The 26,518-nt window shown below is 46.1% G+C and overlaps 1 protein-coding gene across 2 annotated transcripts in view; it reads left to right on the top strand.

Moving 5' to 3' along the window:
• The window catches only part of LOC141162068 (lipopolysaccharide-induced tumor necrosis factor-alpha factor homolog), a 37,824-nt gene extending 13,943 nt beyond the window's left edge, over nt 1–23,881 (top strand). Inside the window, exons 3-7 of one of the 2 annotated variants that reach the window (XM_073647754.1) lie at nt 16,187–16,270; nt 17,615–17,698; nt 22,139–22,204; nt 22,303–22,453; nt 23,700–23,881. In XM_073647754.1, the coding sequence (XP_073503855.1) occupies nt 16,187–16,270; nt 17,615–17,698; nt 22,139–22,204; nt 22,303–22,453; nt 23,700–23,808 (494 nt within the window). In that variant the 3' untranslated portion in view covers nt 23,809–23,881. The remainder of the gene's footprint in view (nt 1–16,186; nt 16,271–17,614; nt 17,699–22,138; nt 22,205–22,302; nt 22,454–23,699) is intronic. The other variant, XM_073647755.1, reaches the window with a different exon arrangement.
• The last annotated feature ends 2,637 nt before the right edge of the window (nt 23,882–26,518 follow it).

The raw sequence follows: 26,518 nt of genomic DNA, 5'->3' as shown, positions 1-26,518 counted from the left end.
TGTACTGGAATCAAGCACTTTGGCTGCGAGTACTGAGCATAATGGAAGTGAATGGCAAACTCAAGCATTTTTCTGGAGGACAGAAAAATTCGTTCTTGCTCTTTCTGTCTCTCTCCCCCCACCCGGTTCAGGTAATTCACTAATGGGGATAAGAGCACTCGAGCACCATGCTATACTCTGCACTGCTTGCTACTCATTTGAGCACCCGATGCTCAATCTAGTATCTAACAGTACCAAGCACACTCGTGTGGCGACCCTGCGGGTTCAGTCGCCACAGAGGTACTGCATCTCACCCAGAGGTGTGGTATCTCACTCTCAGGTAAGGATGGAGTACTGCCCGGGACCCAAACACCTGCATCCAAAACTACATTACTCTAGACCAGCAGGAGGGGCAAGATGTGCTGCTCCTCTGCTGAGCCATGTCCCTGGCTGGAGTGGGGGAACCATGTAGTGGGTGTGGGTGGAGGAAGAAGATCAGGGGAGCACTTCAGCAGGTGTATAAAAAGGGATGGAACCATCTAGAAGGGTTCCAGTCAGAGGAGGACAGTGAGTGGGAGCAGGAGCTCTGCTCAGGTGGAGCAGGCCTAGTGAGAGGCCCAGGAGGTGAGACTGACTGAAGAGAGGAGAGGAGCAGGAAGGAAGGCTCCAGAAGGAAAGAGGGGATCCTAGGGGTACGGGAAGTACTGGAGGCCACCCGTGCGCCCGAATCTACCAGGAGTGGAAGGATCAAGCCGCAGAGGGGACCGGCCCCTAACTAGTGAGAATTGCAACGTTCAGCTAGAAACCGTAGGTGACGCGCCCCCTGGGCCATATTCTTTAGGGGGAATATCCGGAGCCGGATCAGATGGGAGTTGTAGTCTTCCGAGTGGCTGTGACCCGGTCCGTGCCCAGGGTGTCAAACTCAGTTGTATGTGGCAGTCCTACAGATGTTATAAGTTCTTTATTGTCGACTACGCCACCCGTTGTATTGCGGTCACTATGGCCGCCGCTGCAGCAGGGTCCGCTGAGGCTGATGGTGTAGGTGCAGCTTTTGGTGGTATAACCCCCAACGGGTGGGGTATAGCCTCAGGGGGTCAGGTGCAGAGGATGGGGGTTGTGGTGGTGCAGCATAGATGTTAAAGGAAGACAGAGTCGGGTTGTGCAGTTTAGGGTATTTACTCACTGCTGATGTTCCGGTCACTCCAGCTTCAAGTGACCTCCCGAGCCATGCTGCGTCCACCAGGTCCTGGATCCAGCCAACCCCCAAGCGAGTCCGGAGCGTGACCCTGAGCTCTCCTTCTGTCCTTTCTCTGGCCGTCCCCACTATTGATCCACCCAGGTCCAGCTCCCTCGGGCCTTCTGTTGGGAGACCCTTGGCCTTGGGTTCCCTGACCCTCCACGTGGTATGCCTTCGTGGTGGATGTGGTGGGTGGCCGTGGCAGACGCTGCCCACGGCCTCCGGTCTCTGGCTGGGGTGTGTTTTTGCCCCCACCAGCTTGGGTTCCGGTACCCTGATGCCGACTCTTCACCCGTAGCTTGAATTTGGGTTCTCAGAGTCCTCTCTTTGTCCCCTCTCTGGGTCTTTCCTCTCTGCTCCACTCTCTCTCTTTGGATCTGCTCTGCTCCTCTTCCTGACTCTGACAGACTGACCCTGTTCTCTGATGGTGCCCACCTTATATACACCCTCTATGTGTGAGCTCAGGTGACCAGCACCCAATGAGCTCCTATCTTTACCCAGGCTGCTCCCCCTATCTGCCCCTACACTACTTGGGATGTACCACCCCCCTCCCACTCCAGCCAGGAACAGACTCGGTCGTACCTGCACATTTCTAAGTGGGAGTACCGTCGGTCTGCTCCTCGGAAATGGGATGTATGTAGTGCATGCAGCCTACCGAGCTCAGATCCACACTCCATCCTTACCCGGGAGTGGAATATCACACCTCTGGATTGAGGTGCAATACCCCTGTAGCAGCCGAATCCTCAGGGTGCTACATTCCCCCCTGGTAAATCACAGCACGTCCTCGGGCTGTAAGATAAAAACAACACCAAACATACATTTTTTTTTCATAAACATATAAAACATATTAAACAACATATCTTAGCAGATAAAACATTCTCGTCGCCTCAGGCTCCTCCTCCGGTCACTGTGCAACGTGTGACCGGGTAAAGTGCGACAGTCTCTCTGGAAAACTGGTTTTCCCTATAAAACCGGTAGGGGGCGCTTTAGGACGCGCAACTATATACAGGGGTAGTGGCCGCTCTCAGTCCTCGGCCAGGTATTAGGGAGGAATGACCGCTCTCAGTCCTCGGTCAGTGGGATTTAGGGAAATACGGGTAACAGTTCACACTTGCTGGTCCCAACGGGGACTATATTTAACAACAGTTACAGTTTCAGTTTCAGTTTACTGTGCCCCGACGGGCAACTATATACAGCTCCTGCTTCGCTGTACTTAGCGACGGCGTCCTCCTGCTCTTTCTTTATTGTTACCTTTGGCTCTAGTTTCAGACCCGTCCGGGTCCTCTTGTTCTTCCTCCTCACACCGCAGCTCTTCCTCCGTCAGGCGATGCACATGGAGGGCGTAGGGTCCTTTGGCACACTTGTGCCGGGTGAAGGTGACCTCGTCCCCGATGTAAAGGTCACGACCTCTGTGTCCCTCCGGTAGGTGGGACTCAACGTCTCTCCTCGTCACGAAGACGTCGCCTAGGGTGCGGTGGTCTCGGATGAAGCCCCACCCATGCTGCATATTAAACTTTATCACAGTCCTGGTGGTGCGGGGACTATGCGCTGCACGGGGGTCTCTCCTGGCCCGGCTCTTCTGCTCCGCGCTCCTTACTTGAGCTTGCTGTTCCCGGACCCGCCTCTCTCTCCGCTCTCTCTCAAAGTCCTCGAGCTGTTGGCGGCAGCACTCAGCACGCTCCGCTGCAGCTGCCCGAGTCTCTTGAGTGAACCCCATGAGGTCTTCTCCGGTGGGGTCCCACTCGAACTGCGCTTCTGCTAGCGGGGGCGAGATCCTCTTTACGGGCTTTGGAGCCGGGATCAGGGGTTCATCCAGGGGTCTCTCTCTCCGGAGTCGGGGATGGTGGAACTCCGGTGGCCATATAAATGGCTGCCCATCCGGGCACGTATGCTGGGCGTACAGGTCCTCTCCCAGATGCGGCACTTTAGGTCTTATGGGCGCGGTGGTGTTAGCGCCCGGGTTGCCCGGGCCTTGCGGCCAGGCCTGGGGTATCTGGAAGGTGAAGGGCACCGTAAGGACGGCGGCGCCCTGGGCTACTTGGCCCTGCGACCAGGCCGGGGGCTCCGCGGAGGTAGGGGGCGCTGTTGGTATTGCGGCGCCCGGGGGTACTAGGCCTTGCGACCAGGCTGGTGGTACTTCCTGCTTGGTCACGCTCGGGGTCGAGGCGTGTGACGTCACAGGGGTCGCGGCTCCCGTTTGAGGCCTAGTCTGCGGCGGTGACGTTGTAGCGACGGGCACGGCAGGATAGACTTCGGGCTCTGCGACGGGGAGCTGGGGCAGGTTCGCGGTTTCCCGGTTTGGGGTATAGACGTCCCCTTTACCTGCCTCCACTCGTTCGGCTCCCTTCTCGGTGCCGTCTCCGGCCTTCAATCCTCCCGCGCCATCCTCAGAGGCGGTCTGTTTCCTCGTCTTGGGTGGCGTGCTCCGCTGACAGGTCTCGGTCTGCTGGGCCATCTCTCGGCTCCACTCCGCCAACGTCTCTCGCTGCACCCGGGCCATCCTCCTTGCGAGGCCCTCCAGAGCGGTCTGTGCACACTCCCGGTCTCGGGGGAGCTGTGCTAGGACCTCCACTAGGCCTAGTGGGGTCGTTGTTTCCAGCAGGCTCCTGACCAACGGGTCGGTGCTGCTCTGCTCTCCTTCAGTTGTCTCCAGCAGGCTCCTGGCCAGCGGGCCGGTGCTGCTCTGCTCTCCCTCTTCTGTTTCTAGCAGGCTCCTGGCCAACGGGCCGGTGCTGCTCTGCTTTCTCGCCATCTCCGGGTAAGCTCCTCCGATATTCTTCTCCAGGCTTCTTGCCTCCGGGTGCGCTCGCTCTAGACTGCTCCAGGCGGCACCCATCTTTGCTCTCTCCTTTCGTCTCCTCCCCCTTCGAGGGCGGTCCCGGGGCCCCTTGGTGACTGTCAGCTCCAGGGGCAGTTCTTTCACGCTGACAGACACCTCTAGCATCACAGTCTCTGTTGGTGGGGGCGGTTTCCACTTTTGGCGCCATTTTCGGTCCTGGCCCACGATGGGAGGTGGCCTCTCACCACCCTCTGGCACGCCCATAATGGCGTCCGCTCTTCCAAGGCGGGAAACCTTTGGAAAAGGCGGGAATCGCTTCCCAGTGGCAGGAAACTCTGCAGATGGCGGGAAAACGCTGTTAATGGCGGACAACCGGCGGGAATCGACCTGTGATGGAGTCCGATGGCGGGGACCCTCCGGAACCGGCAGGAGTCTTCTTTTTGAGGTAAACTCGTTCTTTTCTTCAGGCACGCAGTACCCGGGTGTTGCGGGCACGTAATCCTGCCGACTACGCCAAAGTTGACGCGCCCCCTGGGCCATATTCTTTAGGGGGAATATCCGGAGCCGGATCAGATGGGAGTTGTAGTCTTCCGAGTGGCTGTGACCCGGTCCGTGCCCAGGGTGTCAAACTCAGTTGTATGTGGCAGTCCTACAGATGTTATTAAGTTCTTTATTGTCGACTACGCCACCCGTTGTATTGCGGTCACTATGGCCGCCGCTGCAGCAGGGTCCGCTGAGGCTGATGGTATAGGTGCAGCTTTTGGTGGTATAACCCCCAACGGGTGGGGTATAGCCTCAAGGGGTCAGGTGCAGAGGATGGGGGTTGTGGTGGTGCAGCGTAGATGTTAAAGGAAGACAGAGTCGGGTTGTGCAGTTTAGGGTATTTACTCACTGCTGATGTTCCGGTCACTCCAGCTTCAAGTGACCTCCCGAGCCATGCTGCGTCCACCAGGTCCTGGATCCAGCCAACCCCCAAGCGAGTCCGGAGCGTGACCCTGAGCTCTCCTTCTGTCCTTTCTCTGGCCGTCCCCACTATTGATCCACCCAGGTCCAGCTCCCTCGGGCCTTCTGTTGGGAGACCCTTGGCCTTGGGTTCCCTGACCCTCCACGTGGTATGCCTTCGTGGTGGATGTGGTGGGTGGCCGTGGCAGACGCTGCCCACGGCCTCCGGTCTCTGGCTGGGGTGTGTTTTTGCCCCCACCAGCTTGGGTTCCGGTACCCTGATGCCGACTCTTCACCCGTAGCTTGAATTTGGGTTCTCAGAGTCCTCTCTTTGTCCCCTCTCTGGGTCTTTCCTCTCTGCTCCACTCTCTCTCTTTGGATCTGCTCTGCTCCTCTTCCTGACTCTGACAGACTGACCCTGTTCTCTGATGGTGCCCACCTTATATACACCCTCTATGTGTGAGCTCAGGTGACCAGCACCCAATGAGCTCCTATCTTTACCCAGGCTGCTCCCCCTATCTGCCCCTACACTACTTGGGATGTACCACCCCCCTCCCACTCCAGCAAGGAACAGACTCGGTCGTACCTGCACATTTCTAAGTGGGAGTACCGTCGGTCTGCTCCTCGGAAATGGGATGTATGTAGTGCATGCAGCCTACCGAGCTCAGATCCACACTCCATCCTTACCCGGGAGTGGAATATCACAACTCTGGATTGAGGTGCAATACCCCTGTAGCAGCCGAATCCTCAGGGTGCTACATAGGCTTCTGTACTTTTTGTGTGCAGTTGCCACGGCCACAATTACATCACTGAAAAGGTGGCCACAGAGGGTCCAGGGGACTGCAGGTCGCCCGACAAGATCCGAGGCTACCGGCTCGGGACACTAATTGTGAGGCGCAGGGCAGGAGGGTGAGAGCCAGCTCAGGAAGAAGACTGAGAAAGGCACACAGAAGGGGGTCCCGTTAAGTGCTCTTGAATTATCTGAGGGATTGCTGAACCCCTTCCTTGGTGAACACAGGACGACGTGGGCGGTTATAATCCGGAAAGTGTAACCTGAGGAACTTAACAACTGTGAGTAAAACCCTGAAGACTGCACCCCACTGTCTCTGTGAATTATTGCTGCGCCATCATCCCCTGCACAAAAACATCTACCTCATCTATAATCACCACAGCAAGGCCCTGGAGCTAAGCTCTACCTGTGGAGAGCTGAACCAACTCTGCTGCATTACCAACAGCTCCAGAGTAGAGATGAGCGGTGTTCGACTAGAACTGTTCGCCAATCTCAAATTCGAGCTGTTTTGGGCGGTGTTCGAGTTGTTCGACGAACCCGAACGATTTGCAAAAAATTCGGCTGTTCGAGGTTATGTTCGATAACTGTTCGTGCACCAAAAGCGTGTCCTGCATGTCTGGCGCTATTTAGAGCACCAATCATGCAGGGATTGTCTGCCACTCACTATAATGCCACAGCCATGGTGGTTGTGGCATTACAGTGATTGCCCAAATCGATGGGAACAGTGCTCACAGTGAAACATGAAAAGCCGGCAATTCATCAGCGGCATACACCGGTACCCGACAATTTAGAACAGAAAGAATAGAGCTTCACACATAGATTAGATAGATAGAAACATGTCAGTCACATATATATGAAGTACAGTGACAGTGTTGCTTACTGTACTTGTCATTTAGTGTAAAGGATTTATCAAAAAAAATAATAGTGTTTTCATGCACCGTCTCTTTAAAAAAGCCGGTCGGCAATTGAGCAGCGGTACCCGACCATTTATAACAGACAGAATAGAGCTTCACACATAGATTAGATAGATAGAAACATGTCAGTCACATATATATGAAGTACAGTGACAGTGTTGACTACTGTACTTGTCATTTAGTGTAAAGGATTTATTAAAAAAAAATAATAGTGTTTTCATGCACCGTCTCTTTAAAAAAGCCGGCCGGCAATTCAGCATCTGTACCCAACAATTTAGAATAGAAGAAATAGAGAATCACACACAGATTAGGTAGATAGAAACATGTCAGTCACATATATATGAAGTACAGTGACAGTGTTGCTTACTGTACTTGTCATTTAGTATAAAGGATTTATTAAAAAAAATAATAGTGTTTTCATGCACTGTCTCTTTAAAAAAGCCGGCCGGCAATTCAGCATCTGTACCCGACAATTTAGAATAGAAGGAATAGAGAATCACACATAGATTAGATAGATAGAAACAGGTCAGTCACATATATATGAAGTACAGTGACAGTGTTGCTTACTGTACTTGTCATGTAGTGTAAAGGATTTATTAAAAAAAAATAATAGTGTTTTCATGCACCGTCTCTTTAAAAAAGCCGGCCGGCAATTCAGCATCTGTACCCGACAATTTAGAATAGAAGGAATAGAGAATCACACATAGATTAGATAGATAGAAACATGTCAGTCACATATATATGAAGTACAGTGACAGTGTTGATTACTGTACTTGTCATTTAGTGTTAAAATAAAGGATTTATTTAAAAAAAAATTGGCGTGGGGTTCCCCTTAATTTTAGTCTCTAGCGGAGGTTAAGCAGACTGCTGGGGCAGATGTTTGAAGCCTGGGAAGGGGGTAATACCCACGGAGCTTCCCAGGCTACTAATATCAGCCCCCAGCGGAATACCTAGCCTTTACTAGCTATTAAAATGGGGGACCCCCCAAAAAAATGACGTGGGGTCCCCCCTATTTTAATAGCTAGCAAAGGCTAGGCAGACAGCTGGGGGCTGATATTAATAGCCCAGGAAGGGTGCCATGAATATTGGCCCCCTCCCAGGCTAGAAACACCAGCCGTCAGCCGCCCCAGAAATGGTGCATCCTTAGAATGCGCCAATTCTGGCACTTAGCCTCGCTCTTCCCACTGCCCTGTAGCGGTGGCAGTGGGGTAATAGGGTTGGGGTTGATGTCAGCTTATAATGCCAGCTGACATCAAGCCCAGGTTAGTAATGGAGAGGCGTCTATAAGACACCCCCATTACTAACCCCATAGTCAAAGTTAAAAGAAAACACAAACACCCAGAATAAAGTCCTTTAATTGAAATAAAGACACATTCCTTTATTGTTCTAAATTAAACCATACTTACCGTCACGCCCATTCCAGCTGAAGCCAACGATCTCCTGCAATAAAAGAAAAATAATAAAGCAACCTCATCCTTACCTTTCCATGGTTCCCACGACAGCTTCAGCTCTGCTACATCGAGATAACAGGCTGGACCGCAGCAGAACGCCGCCATCCAGCCTGTCATCCCGCAGACACTGAGAAGCGCAGGCATTCTTGCGCTCTGCAGTGTCTGGCTGTGACGGCATCCAGATGAGCCGAGGTCATGTCCAATGAACTCGGCGCACCTCATGCACGTCACTGACAGCGTGGGAGAATTCTCCTGCACTCAGCACTTCAGCGTGAGAATTCTCCCACGCTGTCAGTGACGTACATGAGGTCAGCTGAGTTCATTGGACATGAATGAGCTCACCTCATGCACGTCACTGACAGCGTGGGAGAATTCTCACGCTGTAGCGCTGAGTGCAGGAGAATTTTCCCACGCTGTCAGTGACGTGCATGAGGTGAGCTGAGATCATTGGACATGAATGAGCTCACCTCATGCACGTCACTGACAGCGTGGGAAAATTCTCCTGCACTCAGCGCTTCAGCGTGAGAATTTTCCCACGCTGTCAGTGACGTGCATGAGGTGAGCTCATTCATGTCCAATGAACTCAGCTGACCTCATGTACGTCACTGACAGCGTGGGAGAATTCTCACGCTGAAGTGCTGAGTGCAGGAGAATTCTCCCACGCTGTCAGTGACGTGCATGAGGTGAGCCGAGTTCATTGGACATGAACTTGTCTCATCTTTATGCCGTCACAGCCAGACACTGCAGAGCGCAAGCAAGCCTGCGCTTCTCAGTGTCCGCGGGATGACAGGCTGGATGGCAGCTTTCTGCTGCGGTCCAGCCTGTCATCTCGATGTAGCAGAGCTGAAGCTGTCCTGGGAACCATGGAAAGGTAAGGATGATGTTGGTTTATTATTTTACTTTTATTGCAGAAGACATTGGCTTCAGCTGGAATGGGCGTGATGGTAAGTATGGTTTAATTTAGAACAATAAAGAATTGTGTGTTTATTTCAATTAAAGGACTTTATTCTGGGTGTTTGTGTTTTTTTAAATACTTTACTAGAAATTCATGGTGGTCATGTCTAATATTGGCGTGACCCCATCAATTTCGGGCTTAGGGCCAGCTGATAATGCCAAGCTGGCCTTAACCCCTTTATTACCCAGTGAGCCACCGCACCAGGGCCCTGGATGAGTTGGGTACAGCGCCAGAAGATGGCGCTTCTATGAACGCGCCATTTTCTGGGGCGGCTGCGGACTGCAATTTGCAGCGGGTGGGGCCCAGAAAGCTTGGGCCTCCCTGCACTGCGGATTCCAGCTCCCAGCTGCCTAGTTGTACCTGGCTGGGCACAAAAATAGGGCGAAGCCCCACGTCAATTTTTTTTTAATTATTTCATAAAATAATTTTTTTTTAAAAAGGGCTTCCCTATATTGTTGTGTCTAGCCAGGTACAAATAGGCAGCTGGTGGTTGGGGGCAGCCCGTTCCTGCCTGCTGTACCTGACTGGACACAAATATAGGGCGAAGCCCCACGTCAATTTTTTTTAAATTATTTCAGGAAATTCATGAAATAATGAAAAAAAAATTGATGTGGGGCTTCGCCCTATATTTGTGTCCAGTCAGGTACAGCAGGCAGGAACGGGCTGCTCCCAACCACCAGCTGCCTATTTGTACCTAGCCGGACACAACAATATAGGGAAGCCCTTTTTTTCTTAATTATTCCATGAATTTCATGAATCTAAAAAAAAAATGCGTGGAGCTACGCCCTATTTTTGTGTCCAGCCAGGTACAACTAGGCAGCTGGGGGCTGGAATCTGCAGCGCAGGGAGGCCCAAGCTTTCTGGGCCCCACCCGCTGCAAATTGCAGTCCGCAGCCGCCCCGGAAAATGGCGCGTTCATAGAAGCGCCATCTTCTGGCGCTGTACCCAACTCATCCAGGGCCCTGGTGCGGTGGCTCACTGGGTAATAAAGGGGTTAAGGCCAGCTTGGCATTATCAGCTGGCCCTAAGCCCGAAATTCATGGGGTCACGCCAATATTAGACATGACCACCATGAATTTCTAGTAAAGTATTTAAAAAAAAACAGAACACCCAGAAAAAAGTCCTTTAATTGAAATAAACACACAATTCTTTATTGTTCTAAATTAAACCATACTTACCATCACGCCCATTCCAGCTGAAGCCAACGATCTCCTGCAATAAAAGAAAAATAATAAAGCAACATCATCCTTACCTTTCCATGGCTCCCACGACAGCTTCAGCTCTGCTACATCGAGATGACAGGCTGGACCGCAGCAGAACGCTGCCATCCAGCCTGTCATCCCGCAGACACTGAGAAGCGCAGGCTTGCTTGCGCTACTCAGTGTCTGGCTGTGACGGCATCCAGATGAGCCGAGGTCATGTCCAATGAACTCGGCGCACCTCATGCACGTCACTGACAGCGTGGGAAAATTCTCACGCTGAAGCGCTGAGTGCAGGAGAATTTTCCCACGCTGTCAGTGACGTACATGAGGTGAGCCGAGTTCATTGTCGGCTCATCTGGATGCCGTCACAGTCAGACACTGAGGAGCGCAAGCATGCCTGCGCTTCTCAGTGTCCGCGGGATGACAGGCTGGATGGCAGCGTTCTGCTGCGGTCCATCCTGTCATCTCGATGTAGCAGAGATGGAGCTGTCCTGGGAACCATGGAAAGGTAAGGATGAGGTTGCTTTATTATTTTTCTTTTATTGCAGGAGATCGTTGGCTTCAGCTGGAATGGGCGTGATGGTAAGTATGGTTTAATTTAGAACAATAAAGAATTGTGTCTTTATTTCAATTAAAGGACTTTATTCTGGGTGTTTGTGTTTTTTTTTTAACTTTCACTATGGGGTTAGTAATGGGGGTGTCTTATAGACGCCTCTCCATTACTAACCTGGGCTTGATGTCAGCTGGCATTATAAGCTGACATCAACCCCAACCCTATTACCCCCTGCCACCGCACCAGGGCAGCGTGGAAGAGCGAGGCTAAGTGCCAGAATTGGCGCATCCTATGGATGCGCCATTTCTGGGGCGGCTGACGGCTGGTGTTTCTAGCCTGGGAGGGGGCCAATATTCATGGCTCCCTTCCTGGGCTATTAATATCAGCCCCCAGCTGTCTGCCTAGCCTTTGCTAGCTATTAAATTAGGGGGGACCCCACGTCATTTTTTTTGGGGGGGTCCTCCATTTTAATAGCTAGTAAAGGCTAGGTATTCAGCTGGGGGCTGATATTAGTAGCCTGGGAAGCTCCGTGGGTATTACCCCCTTCCCAGGCTTCAAACATCTGCCCCAGCCGTCTGCTTAACCTCCGCTAGAGACTAAAATTACGGGGAATCCCACGCCAATTTTTTTTAATAATAAATCCTTTATTTTAATACTAAATGACAAGTACAGTAACCAACACTATCACTGTACTTATTATATATGTGACTGACATGTTTCTATCTATCTAATCTATGTGTGAAGCTCTATTCTGTCTGTTATAAATTGTCGGGTACAGATGCTGAATTGCCGGCCGGCTTTCTTAAAGAGACGGTGCATGAAAACACTATTATTTTTTTTGATAAATCCTTTACACTAAATGACAATTACAGTAAGCAACACTGTCACTGTACTTCATATATATGTGACAGACATGTTTCTATCTATCTAATCTATGTGTGAAGCTCTATTCTGTCTGTTATAAATTGTCGGGTACCGCTGCTGAATTGCCGGCCGGCTTTTTTAAAGAGACGGTGCACGAAAACACTATTATATTTTTTAATAAATCCTTTACACTAAATGACAAGTACAGTAAGCAACACTGTCACTGTACTTCATATATATGTGACTGACATGTTTCTATCTATCTAATCTATGTGTGATGCTCTATTCCTTCATGTCTAAATTGTCGGGTACCGGTGTATGCCGCTGCTGAATTGCCGGCCGGCTTTTTTAAAGAAAGCGTCTTCTGAGCAGTTTGTCAGCTTTTGGACACCTTTGAAGGTGTTTTCTATGTGTTCCTATGTGTTTTTGTTTGCCTGCCATTGGTTTTAACGGTGTTCGACGGTGTTCTAAGGTGTTCGACGAACAGTTCGACGAACAGTTCCTCGAACATCCCGGTGTTCGACGAACCGAACCCGAACACTATGGGGGTGGCTCAACACTACTCCAGAGGACCTGCTCCGCAGCAGCGGCTCCTTATAGCTGCATACCACAGGTGGCGTCACGAACATTAAAACATAAAAACTATAAATCCCCTTTTATTGATCGCCCTGGGTCACGGACCAGGTCACCCCTGCTGTGACATCTCCCCTAGCAACGACCACCCCGGCTACCGAGTACCCCACGGCCCAGGGGGCTCGTCACTCGTTCATCACTAGAAAAACATATCAAGGAATTCATATCGGCATGTAATGAAGATTTATATCCAACAGGTGTTTCGCCTATTTCTTTACCATTGGGCTGTCTGAAAATGAAATATTACATTTGTTACAATAATAAGTAGATTTAGTTCAAAATTGTTCATTTTTACCGTACCTAATAAGAAAAAAGCACCATGTAATTTGGTACACTACTTCTCCCAAGTACAGCAACTGTTTGTATTTACACTGCTGGTTATCATGGCAGCTAACAATGTGTATGTCCTGTGTATATCATTGTGCATTTATGGGAGGAACACTGTAGTGGAAGACGATAGTAAAAAGCAGTTTTCCTTTCCCTGGAGCAGAGCCCCTAAAGTGCCAAAAAAGCAAAAAAAAATAAAATTTACCCATTTTACAAATTACACTCAGGGAATTCATCTTTGGTGTAGTGACTATTTTGACCCCACCGTTGTTTTCCAGAAATTAGTGCGCAGGTGATGTTGCAGAATGAAAATTGCAAATATGTCATTTTAGTGCACAATGCATAATACCCAGCTTGAGCTTCTGGAGACATAGAAAGCATAGATTGTTGAGGGGGTTGTCCAGAACGTAACAACTATTTACCTATTTCAACATGAGACCATTGCAGAAAATAATTGTGATTTACAGGCCGAAAAAAATCCTACTATATTGACCTTCCCTGCAACCATGGCACTGCTAATCAGGTCTCCTGCCCATCAATTCATAACAGAAATTGGAGTGCTGCCGACTTGTATGGAATCTCAGCAGGATTTTGCTATGTAATCTGAGAGCAGCATTATGTAGGGGTTGAGACACTGACTCCAGCAATGTAACACTTAGTTTACTGGGTGCAGCTGTTATGATAGATTCACAGTTTTCTCTGATGCAGATCTAGCAGAGCTCAGGACATTGAGCCCTGTGTATAGCCTGCCCACAGCACTGATTAGCTTTCTGTGTACATTGTATAGTGACCGAGAACTGCCAGTCAGTGTTGGGGGGAGAGGTTGGACTAGGAGGCACAAGGCAGCTTGTCCTGTAGTGGTGATAATCTTCTGCGGATAAAACACTGATCTTATTAAAACAGCAAAACACATCCCAGTAAGTGATACAGGTGCATCTCACAAAATCAGAATATCATCAAAAAGTTAATTTATTTCAGTTCTTCAATATAAAAAGTGAAACTCCTATATTATATAAAGTCATTACAAACAGAGTGATCTATTTCAAGTGTTTATTTCTGTTAATGTTGATGATTATGGCTTACAGCCAACGAAAACACAAAAGTCATTATCTCAGTAAATTAGAATACTTTTTAACAGCGAGAAAAATATTTTTAAAATCTGAAATGTATGTTCAGTAAATGCACTCAATACTTGGTCCAGACTCCTTTTGCATCAACTGCTGCATCAATGCGGCATGGCATGGAGGCGATCAGCCTGTGGCACTGCTGAGGTGTTATGGAAGCCCAGGTTGCTGTGATAGCAGCCTTCAGCTCGTCTGCATTGTTGGGTCTGGTGTCTCGCATCTTCCTCTTGACAATACTCCATAGAATCTCTATGGGGTTAAGGTCAGGCGAGTTTGCTGGCCAATCAAGCACAGTGATACTGTTGGTTTGTAAACCAGGTATTGGTACTTTTGGCAGTGTGAACAGGTGCCAAGTCCTCCTGGAGACTGAAATTTCCATCTCCAAAAAGCTTGTCGGCAGAGGGAAGCATGAAGTGCTCTAACATGCCCAGGTAGACTTTGGTGTTGATAAAACACAGTGGACCTATGTGGCACCCTGCTGTTCACAGGTACCACAGGACCCAGGGTGCATGGATGGACTTCTCCAAAAGAGGCCCTCACTACATACAAACACCTCCACCCATCCACCTCACACCACCAGAGGGAGCCCGTTAGGGATATATATATGGAGGGTGGAGCCAGGCAGTCAGTCAGTCAGACAGAGCCAGAGAGTCTGAGAGCGTGCTGACGCTGAGAGCAGCGAAGATGCAGCACGTCTGCTGCTGAGTTCTATGGGCCCCGAGTGTGGCTGACGGCAAGGAGGAGAGGAGAGAGGAGTTGAAAGGGGCAGAGGATCATCATAAGGCTCACCCCGAAGATACAAACTGGACACAGGGTCCGCGCCTACAGGGTCCTTTATACCCAGTAGGGATCACCAGCATACCAGGAGGACTACAAGTCCCTGGCTGACCTGAAGCTAGACCCATTACAGGACTAGGAACCACGAAGGCCCCGGCGTCCAGGGATAGTGGTTGCCAGCAGAAGGTCCTACTACCGAGCGACAGGTGAAGGAACAGCAAGACACATAAGCTAGGCCCAGTTGCAGGCTGGCCAGGAGCATACAGAGAGGCAGACACGGACCAGGAGGCCTTATACCCGCTCACTGGGGAGAAGTCCTGAAGTGCACCCATCCTACTGAGTACCCTGGACCGTATCTGACATCCGCACCAGTAAAGGTATTGAAGCGAATCCCCTGTCTCTGTCAATTACTCCTGTTGCCCCATCCCGCCTGCACTATAAGTCCCACCATCACCCACCAAAGTCCACACTGCCCCGGGGGCCCGCTCCACCTGTGGGGAGCAGAAACACCTCAGCTGCCATCCCATCACCCCCTGGAAGTCTACAGCAGTGCTGGTAAACCTTACCAGGTACCACAGGTGGCATCACAAACTATTTCCTTTATTTTTATTTTCTATCCAAGTTACAATCCCCTTTTTGGTTGACCGCCCTGGGCCACGGACCGGGCCAGCCACTGTGACATACCCCGCCCCCCCCCAGCATCCATAGGTTCGGCTGCCGAGTACCCCATTGCCCTGGGGACGCGTCACCTACACCAGCAGATGACATGGCTCCCCAAACCATCACTGATTATGGAAACTTCACACTAGACCTCAAGCATCTTGGATTGTGTACCTCTCCACTCTTCCTCCAGACTCTGAGACCTTGATTTCCAAATGAAGATTGGAACTCTGGGACCTTGTGGAGTGTGTCAATGACTGCCTTCTGGACATCTGTCAAGTCAGCAGTCTTTCCCATGACTATGGAGCCTACTGAAACAGGCTAAGGGACATTTTTTAACATGTAGAAAGCCTTTACAGGTGTCCTTTGTTAATTATTTTAATTTACTGAGATAATGACTTTTGTGTTTTCATAAGATGTAAGCCATAATCATCAACATTAACAGAAATAAACACTTCAAATAGATCACTCCGTTTGTAATGAATCTATATAATGAGTTTCACGTTTTGTATTGAAGAACTGAAATAAATTTAATTTTATGACAATATCGGCAATGTTAAGAGCTTCAGATGGTTACTACCAAGGGCTTTTTGGTGGCAACTACAAGAGATTCAGGAAACATATCGGACTAGGACTTTGGCAGCCCCCAACAAAGTCCTATAACTCTGGATCCCAGTAGGGACGGCCTAACAGAAGTAATGCAAATGAAATTATCCAAAGGGAGGACAATAGACTGCCTAGTGGATATGGGGGCAAGCTGTACAATTATAAGAAAAAATTATATACCAAAGCAATTCACAACAGGAAATCGGGCCTTTCATACCCCTAGCACCCACAGAGTAGCGGTAAGGTGGAAAAACAGACCATAACCACTTAAAGCAACTCACAATTATTTAGAAAATCTAGAATCTGTTGAATCTATCCATTGACATCTTCTTAATAATGGATACAATTGAATCTAGATATTAACATGTACAATTATGTTTTCACTGTACACAGCTGCAGCACCACAACCCCTTTTGAACACGACCGCTCCACCATATGCCGTCCAAGCTGAGGGAAACTACCTGTATCAGGCAGCAGGTATGGTATCAAAAAGAATATGACTATGATAACAAAATGTTTAAATTGTTTTTTGATATTGTTTCCTTAAAAAAGGGGTTACATTAGATTAAAGGGTCTGGATATATATATATATATATATTTTAAAGAACCAGCACCTCTCTACAATCAGGTGCAAAACAGGCCATCACAGATCCTTTTATGTAGATGTGTTTTCTCAATCTGTGGGGAGCAGAAACACCTCAGCTGCCATTCCATCACCCCCTGGAGGTCTATAGCAGTGCTGGTAAACCTTACCAGGTACCACAGGTGGCGTCACAAACTATTTACTTTATTTTTATTTTCTATCAAGTTACAATCCCCTTTTTGGTTGACCGCCCTGGGCCACGGACCGGGCCAACCACTGTGACATACCCCCCCCCCCCCAGCATCCATAGGTTCGGCTGCCGAGTACCTCATTGCCCCGGGGGCGCGTCACCTACACCAGCAGATGACATGGCTCCCCAAACCATCACTGATTATGGAAACTTCACACTAGACCTCAAGCATTTTGAATTGTGTACCTCTCCACTCTTCCTCCAGACTCTGAGACCTTGATTTCCAAATGAAAATTGGAACTCTGGGACCTTGTGGAGTGTGTCAATGACTGCCTTCTGGACATCTGTCAAGTCAGCAGTCTTTCCCATGGCTGTGGAGCCTACTGAAACAGGCTAAGGGACATTTTTTAACATGTAGAAAGCCTTTACAGGTGTCCTTTGTTAATTATTTTAATTTACTGAGATAATGACTTTTGTGTTTTCATTGGATGTAAGCAATAATCATCAACATTAACAGAAATAAACACTTCAAATAGATCACTCCGTTTGTAATGACTCTATATAATGAGTTTCACGTTTTGTATTGAAGAACTGAAATAAATTTAATTTTATGACAATATCGGCAATGTTAAGAGCTTTTTGGTGGCAACTACAAGAGATTCAGGAAACATATCGGACTAGGACTTTGGCAGCCCCCAACAAAGTCCTATAACTCTGGATCCCAGTAGGGACGGCCTAACAGAAGTAATGCAAATGAAATTATCCAAAGGGAGGACAATAGACTGCCTAATGGATATGGGGGCAAGCTGTACAATTATAAGAAAAAATGATATACCAAAGCAATTCACAACAGGAAATCGGGCCTTTCATACCCCTAGCACCCACAGAGTAGCGGTAAGGTGGAAAGACAAACCATAACCACTTAAAGGAACTCACAATTATTTAGAAAATCTAGAATCTGTTGAATCTATCCATTCACATCTTCTTAATAATGGATACAATTGAATCTAGATATTAACATGTACAATTATGCTTTCACTGTACACAGCTACAGCACCACAACCCCTTTTGAACACGACAGCTCCACCATATGCCGTCCAAGCTGAGGGAAACTACCTGTATCAGGCAGCAGGTATGGTATCAAAAAGAATATGACTGTGATATCAAAATGTTTGTTTAAATTGTTTTTTGATATTGTTTCCTTAAAAAGGGGTTACATTAGATTAAAGGGTCTGATATATATATTTTTTTTTTTAAAGAACCAGCACCTCTCTACAATCAGGTGCAAAACAGGCCATCACAGATCCTTTTATGTAGATGTGTTTTCTCAAACAAGTTTAAAATGAGAGAGGATACCTTTATTTTATTGCATAATTTAAAATAATATATAAGAGGAATACAATAAAGTTTGTATTACCGCCCACCCAATGGTATAATTTTTCTATTACAATAGAAGTATTTTGGTGGTGTATTCCACTATATGCCTATTAGAGATGAGCGTTGTTCGACTAGAACTGTTCGCCAATCTCAAATTCGAGCTGTTTTGGGCGGTGTTCGAGTTGTTCGACGAACCCGAACGATTTGGAAAAAATTCGGCTGTTCGAGGTTATGTTCGATAACTGTTCGTGCACCAAAAGCGTGTCCTGCATGTCTGGCGCTATTTAGAGCACCAATCATGCAGGGATTGTCTGCCACTCACTGTAATGCCACAGCCATGGTGGTTGTGGCATTACAGTGATTGCCCAAATCGATGGGAACAGTGCTCACAGTGAAACACGAAAAGCCGGCAATTCAGCAGCGGCATACACCTGTACCCGACAATTTAGAATCGAAAGAATAGAGCTTCACACATAGATTAGATAGATAGAAACATGTCAGTCACATATATAAGAAGTACAGTGACAGTGTTGATTACTGTACTTGTCATTTAGTGTAAAGGATTTATTTAAAAAAATCTTAGTGTTTTCATGCACCGTCTCTTTAAAAAAGCCGGCCAGCAATTCAGCAGCAGTACCCGACAATTTATAAGACAGAATAGAGCTTCACACATAGATTAGATAGATAGATAGAAACATGTCAGTCACATATATAAGAAGTACAGTGACAGTGTTGATTACTGTACTTGTCATTTAGTGTAAAGGATTTATTAAAAAAAATATTAGTGTTTTCATGCACCGTCTCTTTAAAAAAGCCGGCCGGTAATTCAGCAGCGGTACCCGACAATTTAGAATAGAAGGAATAGAGAATCACACATAGATTAGATAGATAGAAACATGTCAGTCACATATATATGAAGTACAGTGACAGTGTTGATTACTGTACTTGTCATTTAGTGTTAAAATAAAGGATTTCTTTAAAAAAAAATTGGCGTGGGGTTCCCCATAATTTTAGGCTCTAGCGGAGGTTAAGCAGACAGCTGGGGCAGATGTTTGAAGCCTGGGAAGGGGGTAATACCCACGGAGCTTCCCAGGCTACTAATATCAGCCCCCAGCTGAATACCTAGCCTTTACTAGCTATTAAAATGGGGGACCCCCCAAAAAATTGATGTGGGGTCCCCCCTATTTTAATAGCTAGCAAAGGCTAGGCAGACAGCTGGGGGCTGATATTAATAGCCCAGGAAGGGTGCCATGAATATTGGCCCCCTGCCAGGCTAGAAACACCAGCCGTCAGCCGCCCCGGAAATGATGCATCCATAGGATGCGCCAATTCTGGCACTTAGCCTCGCTCTTCCCACTGCCCTGTAGCGGTGGCAGTGGGGTAATAGGGCTGGGGTTGATGTCAGCTTATAATGCCAGCTGACATCAAGCCTAGGTTAGTAATGGAGAGGCGTCTATAAGACACCTCCATTACTAACCCCATAGTCAAAGTTACAAAAAAACACAAACACCCAGAATAAAGTCCTTTAATTGAAATAAAGACACAATTCTTTATTGTTCTAAATTAAACCATACTTACAATCACCCCCATTCCAGCTGAAGCGAACGATCTCCTGCAATAAAAGAAAAATAATAAAGCAACATAATCCTTACCTTTCCATGGTTCCCACGACAGCTTCAGCTCTGCTACATCGAGATGACAGGCTGGACCGCAGCAGAAAGCTGCAATCCAGCCTGTCATCCCGCAGACACTGAGAAGCGCAGGCTTGCTTGCGCTCCTCAGCGTCTCTCTGTGACGGCATCCAGATGAGCCGAGTTCATGTCCAATGAACTCAGCTCACCTCAAGCACGTCACTGACAGCGTGGGAAAATTCTCACGCTGAAGCGCTGAGTGCAGGAGAATTCTCCCACGCTGTCAGTGATGTGCATGAGGTGAGCTCATGTCCAATGAACTCAGCTCACCTCATGCACGTCACTGACAGCGTGGGAAAATTTTCCTGCACTCAGCACTTCAGCGTGAGAATTTTCCCACCCTGTCAGTGACGTGCATGAGGTGAGCTGAGTTCATTGGACATGAGCTCACCTCATGCACGTCACTAACAGCGTGGGAGAATTCTCACGCTGAAGCGCTGAGTGCAGGAGAATTTTCCCACGCTGTCAGTGACGTGCATGAGGTGAGCCGAGTTCATTGGACATTAACTCGGCTCATCTGGATGCCGTCACAGAGAGACACTGTGGAGCGCAAGCAAGCCTGCGCTTCTCAGTGTCTGCGGGATGACAGGCTGGATGGCAGCGTTCTGCTGCGGTCCAGCCTGTCATCTCGATGTAGCAGAGCTGAAGCTGTCATGGGAACCATGGAAAGGTAAGGATGATGTTGCTTTATTATTTTTCTTTTATTTCAGGAGATCGTTGGCTTCAGCTGGAATGGGCGTGACGGTAAGTATGGTTTAATTTAGAACAATAAAGAATTGTGTCTTTATTTCAATTAAAGGACTTTATTCTGGGTGTTGTGTTTTTTTAAAATACTTTACTAGAAATTCATGGCGATCATGTCTAATATTGGGGTGACTCCATGAATTTCGGGCTTAGGGCCAGCTGATAATGCCAAGCTGGCCCTAACCCCTTTATTACCCAGTGAGCCACCGCACCAGGGCCCTGGATGAGTTGGGTACAGCGCCAGAAGATGGCGCTTCTATGAACACGCCATTTTCCGGGGTGGCTGCGGACTGCAATTTGCAGCGGGGGTGGCCCAGAAAGCTTGGGCCTCCCTGCTCTGCGGATTCCAGCCCCCAGCTGCCTAATTGTACCTGGCTGGACACATAAACAGGGCGAAGCCCCACGTCAATTTTCTTAAAATTATTTCCTGAAATAATTTAAAAAAATTGAAGTGGGGCTTCGCACTATATTTGTGTCCAGCCAGGTACAGCAGGCAGGAATGGGCTGCCCCCAACCACCAGCTGCCTATTTGTACCTGGCCGGACACAACAATATAGGGAAGGCCTTTTTTTCTTAATTATTTCATGAATTTCATGAAATAATTAAAAAAAAATATGTGGGGCTTCGCCCTATTTTTGTGTCCAGCCAGGTACAACTAGGCAGCTGGGGGCTGGAATCTGCAGCGCAGGGAGGCCCAAGCTTTCTGGGCCCCCCCCGCTGCAAATTGCAGTCCGCAGCCACCCCGGAAAATGGCGCGTTCATAGAAGCGCCATCTTCTGGCGCTGTACCCAACTCATCCATGGCCCTGGTGCGGTGGCTCACTGGGTAATAAAGGGGTTAGGGCCAGCTTGGCATTATCAGCTGGCCCCAAGCCCAAAATTCATGGGGTCACGCCAATATTAGACATGACCGCCATGAATTTCTAGTAAAGTATTTTAAAAAAACACAACACCCAGAAAAAAGTCCTTTAATTGAAATAAAGACACAATTCTTTATTGTTCTAAATTGAACCATGCTTACCGTCACACCCATTCCAGCTGAAGCCAACGATCTCCTGCAATAAAAGAAAAATAGTAAAGCAACATCATCCTTACCTTTCCATGGTTCCCACGACAGCTTCAGCTCTGCTACATCGAGATGACAGGCTGGACCGCAGCAGAACGCTGCCATCCAGCCTGTCATCCCGCAGACACTGAGAAGCGCAGGCATGCTTGCGCTCCTCAGTGTCTCGCTGTGACGGCATCCAGATGAGCCGAGGTCATGTCCAATGAACTCGGCTCACCTCATGCACGTCACTAACAGCGTGGGAAAATTCTCCTGCACTCAGCGCTTCAGCGTGAGAATTCTCCCACGCTGTCAGTGACGTACATGAGGTGAGCTGAGTTCATTGGACATGAGCTAAAAAATAATTACCTGGGAGACATGTCCATTTTTACTGGCATCATGTATGAAAAGAACCAATACAAGTCTATGGGTCAGTGAAAATCACAGACTGCACACAGACGGTGTCAATGTGCAGTCCATTTTGTGTCCGTGACTAACATTGTAGTGGATAGGAGAAGGTTTGTAATTCACTTAGCTATTAATCCATATGTGAAAAACACTAATGACACACAGATTAAACCCTGATGGCACTGGGATCCGAAACCCTGACGGCACTCTAGTTTTTTTTCACACATGAAAGAAAATGGTCAGAGATGTCTGAATTAGGCCTTAGTGTTAATTATTATTGTAGTTGACAGTGTATATCTTTCTCAAAGGCTGGAATCCAGTGGTTTATCCCCCACCACCGGCATACAATGAGATCCCAGGCCAACCACAACCAGGTAAGTTTGCACGACACAAGCCTAAAATCCTGAGTATGAAAAAAATCTGTTTTTGAAAGCGTTCATGTTAATAAATGTTATTTTTACACCCTCTATAGTCATTGTTCCTCAAATTATTTTTAAGACTGAGTTGGGCGATAACCCAGGACTGGCCGTGTGCCCTGTTTGCAACGTGCCATGCACTACGAGCGTCCAGTATAAATCTGGCTGTCTAACCATCCTTCTTTGCTGTCTATTGTTCATGTTTGGGTAAGTTGGACAGTTCACATTTACTAATGTAATGCCATGTAGATGATGATCTGATCACATATTCTCTGCTGCAGGTCACAGGCTCAATTACTGGTGAGATTATATGAAAGAAATTGGTTAATGTAATTGACATATAATTGTTTTGCCAGATATGTCATTATTAGGTTTTCAAGAGATCTGCTGTACATGTATGATGCTAGTCGGGAGCAAGTGTATGGGACGGGCTCAACAACTGAGCTAATCCCAGTCTCGATAGATGATGGCTGCCTTCAGCTGCCTCTAGAAGCAATGACTGGAATTGAGCTCCACCCGCTGCTTTTAACCTCCCTAAATGCTGCTGTCAATCTTTGACATCAACATTTAAAGGGCACAATCTGGGGAGCGCACCATTCCATGTGCCCGTTGGCTCCTCAGGCGTTACCTGCTGAAGACACCTATGAGTGCCGTGACATTATTTCTATGAAGACCATGAGACCATGATTTTTACTGTATACTGCAATAGACTTGCATTGCAGAATATAGCACGAGTGATCACAGGTTCAAGTCCCTTAATAAGACTAAAGAAAGTTTAAAAAAAAAAAAACTTTAGAAAATAGTAGTAATAATAAAACATTTAATCAGCCCCAATTTCCTCCATGAAAAAAAAAAGATATAAAAAATAATAATAATCATATTTTGTGTCGCTAAGTCTATAAAATTCTGATCTATCAAAATATAAAATGAATTGGCGTGATCGGTAAATGCCCTAAAATGTCATAAATAAAAACTACAGTTTGCCCTGCAAAATAAAAGCCCTCACACAATCAGTCAATAATACATTTTCCAAATTTCTAATTTCTTTCACTGTTAAAATAATTTAAAAAAAAACTGAAAAAGTCTGGCATTGCCATAATCACACTGATGTGGTGAATCATAATTCCAGGTCATTTTTACCATACAATGAACACCATGAAAACAAAACCCAAAAAACAATGGTAGAATTGCATTTTTGTTTTGCAATTTCAACACACTTGGAATTGTTTTCCCCCTTTAATCCGGTACAGTATGTTGTCAAATTAATTTCTACTAATCCTCATTCAAAGAAGAAATCCTCATATGTGTAGGTCAGTGGAAAAATAAAAAAATATATGGCCCTTGGAAGAAGGGGAAGAAAATAAGGAAAGTGCAAAAACAAAAATTGGCTGCTTCAGGAAGGGTTTACATATGGATTTGAATTCATTTTTTTAACCATTTTTCTTTCTTTCAGATGTGTGTTAGGCTGCTTCTTAATACCTTGCTGTGTCAAAGGCTTCAAAGATGTGAACCACTACTGTCCCAACTGTAAACACCTCATCTACAAATACAAGCGCCTATAGGCAATGCAGACATGTGTCCTATGAGTGTTCTTGAAAGTCCCCAAAATTCCATCAAATAAATAAATGCAACATATTATTACTTTTAATTGCATTTAATACAAAATGTGTAATATTAAATGAAAGATTTCCTATGAGTCAGTGACGGAGGTGCAAACTGGAATAATCATAAATAGGGGCTCACTTCTGGAGTTTTAAGTTCCAAACATTTTTGTGCCTCATATTCAAGATGCAGTCTAAACAGATACATTGAGTTCCATGCAATGTATGGTACTGAAGCTGTTAAAATTAATCAGTTTTGCTACAAAAAGTGTCAGTTTTATTGATCATGCAAATTACCTCTTCATAGAGAAAGAAGACTGGACCTCTAGTGCCACCTAATGGATGTAACAATCCTAAAAGTCAATATCGACCCTTTAATTTAATTAGTCTTGCCACATGATTTTTTTATCAGCTATAATTAGAGGAAATTTTTCCCTTTGTCTAGACTGCAGCCCTAGATCATCACCAAGCCTCCGCTATGCTTCACTGTAGGTAGGGTGTTATTTTGAGCATATATTTCTTCCTTCCTCCTGCAGTCATGATGCAAATCCGTAAATTTTTTGCTTCATCGCTCTACACAACAGAATCGACAAACTTCTCTGACTTATTCCTATGGTTCTGTGTATATTGGAGAAGATTTTTTTTGTGCTTTGTGAGTCAGTAGAGGTGGACATCTTTGAGATCAGGCAGGGAGACCTTCAGCAATTAGTATGTGCTTTTTTTGTGCAAACGGAAACCTCAGTACCTGTTGCCACCAAATCTTTCTGCAGGTCTTTTACAGTCATACAAGGGTTTTGCAGCAGGTTATAATATTCAAAGAGTGGTCTACTAGGTATTAAAGACTCTTGCAATGAAGGCGTGAATAATTTGGAGACTGCATCAATCAATAAAAGTGGGATTTTGTGTTGAATTTGGAGAAGCCACTTGTTTTATTAGTTGTGTTGAGCTTATTAAATTGTTCTTGTTTCATTGATTTGGTGAAAGTTTGTAAATTTTGCTAATAAACCTAATTTGAAACAGGGTTCAATAATTGTGATTATAACTTTGGGTCCACGTGGCTGCTGAAAAATGAAAAAAAAAAAAAAGACGGAAAATAAGAGTTGAATATGTGGCCTAGTGGCCAATGTGAAAATTGCAAGTTTTTCCTATTTTTAATAGTGATCTGAAAAGCAGAAAAAAAAACGATTGCAATTTTTTAAAAAAAACATTTGACATACAATTTGATTTAAATGATGAGCCATTTTCTCATTAAGCATTCCCTTTAAGGTTGAAGAAAACCAATGTTTTACAGATATTTATACTGGAAATGACACATGACAAAGAAATAAAACATATAGGTCCTGTTAAACTTGTAAATTAGATAACATTTACAGTCCACTGTTATCTATACAAATTAGATAGGGGACGAGCAGATGATGTTTATGCATATACATAAGTATAAAGAGAATATTTTTGATAATGCATACATTATATATACTGGCGTGAAATATAAAATATCACATACATGTATATCTGCTGGAAATGGTATCTAGACCAATCGGTATAGCTATAAACATAAAGCCAATAAAAAAAACAGAAAAATGGTCAATAATAAAGGTGATCTTATGAAAGTTGAAATTTTTTTATTGAAGACATAAATGGATATGTGGTGGCAATACAGAAGACTGGCGCACACACAAAAATAAAAACAATAAAAGACAGGTACATAAAGTGACATGTACAAAGAGAGCCAATAAGGTATAAAAGTATAGGTATACTATTTGTACTGAACATAAGGGTGCATATATAGGAAGTATATATATATTGCAACAAAATATCTAGTAGGGTAAATACAGTGATGAAGGTACACAGCACATACTATTTGTACATCTATATACCATCTCAGTCTATGGTCATAAAACATGTATATTAAAGTATAGTAGCTGATGATTGACTGAGATAAAGGAAATTCATCGTACAATGTATATTTTGTGGTAACATGAGAGACATGAATCACACAAATAGTAATTGAATAGAGAACAGCCAGTGCATATGGCAGTATACCTTATGAGGATCCGAGGAACAAGTGTGGTGCTCGCCCCGACGTGCGTTTCGGTAGATACCTTTGTGAGGTGGTATCTACACACTGTCACTATGTTAACTAGCAGATCTCAGGACATCACATCTAATGATGTTCGATTGAGTCAGGTTGCAACTGTTTAAAAAAAATTCAAGCCTGATAAATTTTGGGCACATGTGACTTTATACCTCACAGAAAACCACTTCCATACAACCTGTGATATTTTCAATTTCAGCTCTAAAATATTCACAACCTGGCTCTGGTATAGATATCCTTTTTTCCCTTAATTAAAATAATGCTTACTGTTTACTTAAGAAATCAATAATATACGTGAAAATAAGCAACCTTGTAATATATCTTAACAGAGCAATCCCTGCTCCTTTATCCACCTGGATTGATCATTTTCAAAATTTTCAATTTACAAGTACAGGAAAAATATATTTTTGAGAGAGACAGAAGAGTCTAGGAGTACAAACTTATGATGACCTTTGACATATTCAGAGCAGGAATGAATAAGTCGCATGGATTTATGTGTTTCTACATGTCAGGGATCTATTCACCAATATCACAGGCCAGAAGTCACTCAGAACCACCCGCTGTGATTTTTGTAGC

Source organism: Phyllobates terribilis, unplaced genomic scaffold, assembly GCF_046119375.1.
Source record: "Phyllobates terribilis strain yellow unplaced genomic scaffold, ASM4611937v1 Scaffold_9__5_contigs__length_417890890, whole genome shotgun sequence".
NCBI classification, from domain to species: Eukaryota; Metazoa; Chordata; class Amphibia; order Anura; family Dendrobatidae; genus Phyllobates; species Phyllobates terribilis.
The sequence above is the reverse complement of the archived record's forward strand: the minus strand, read 5'-3'. Positions and strand labels throughout refer to the sequence as shown.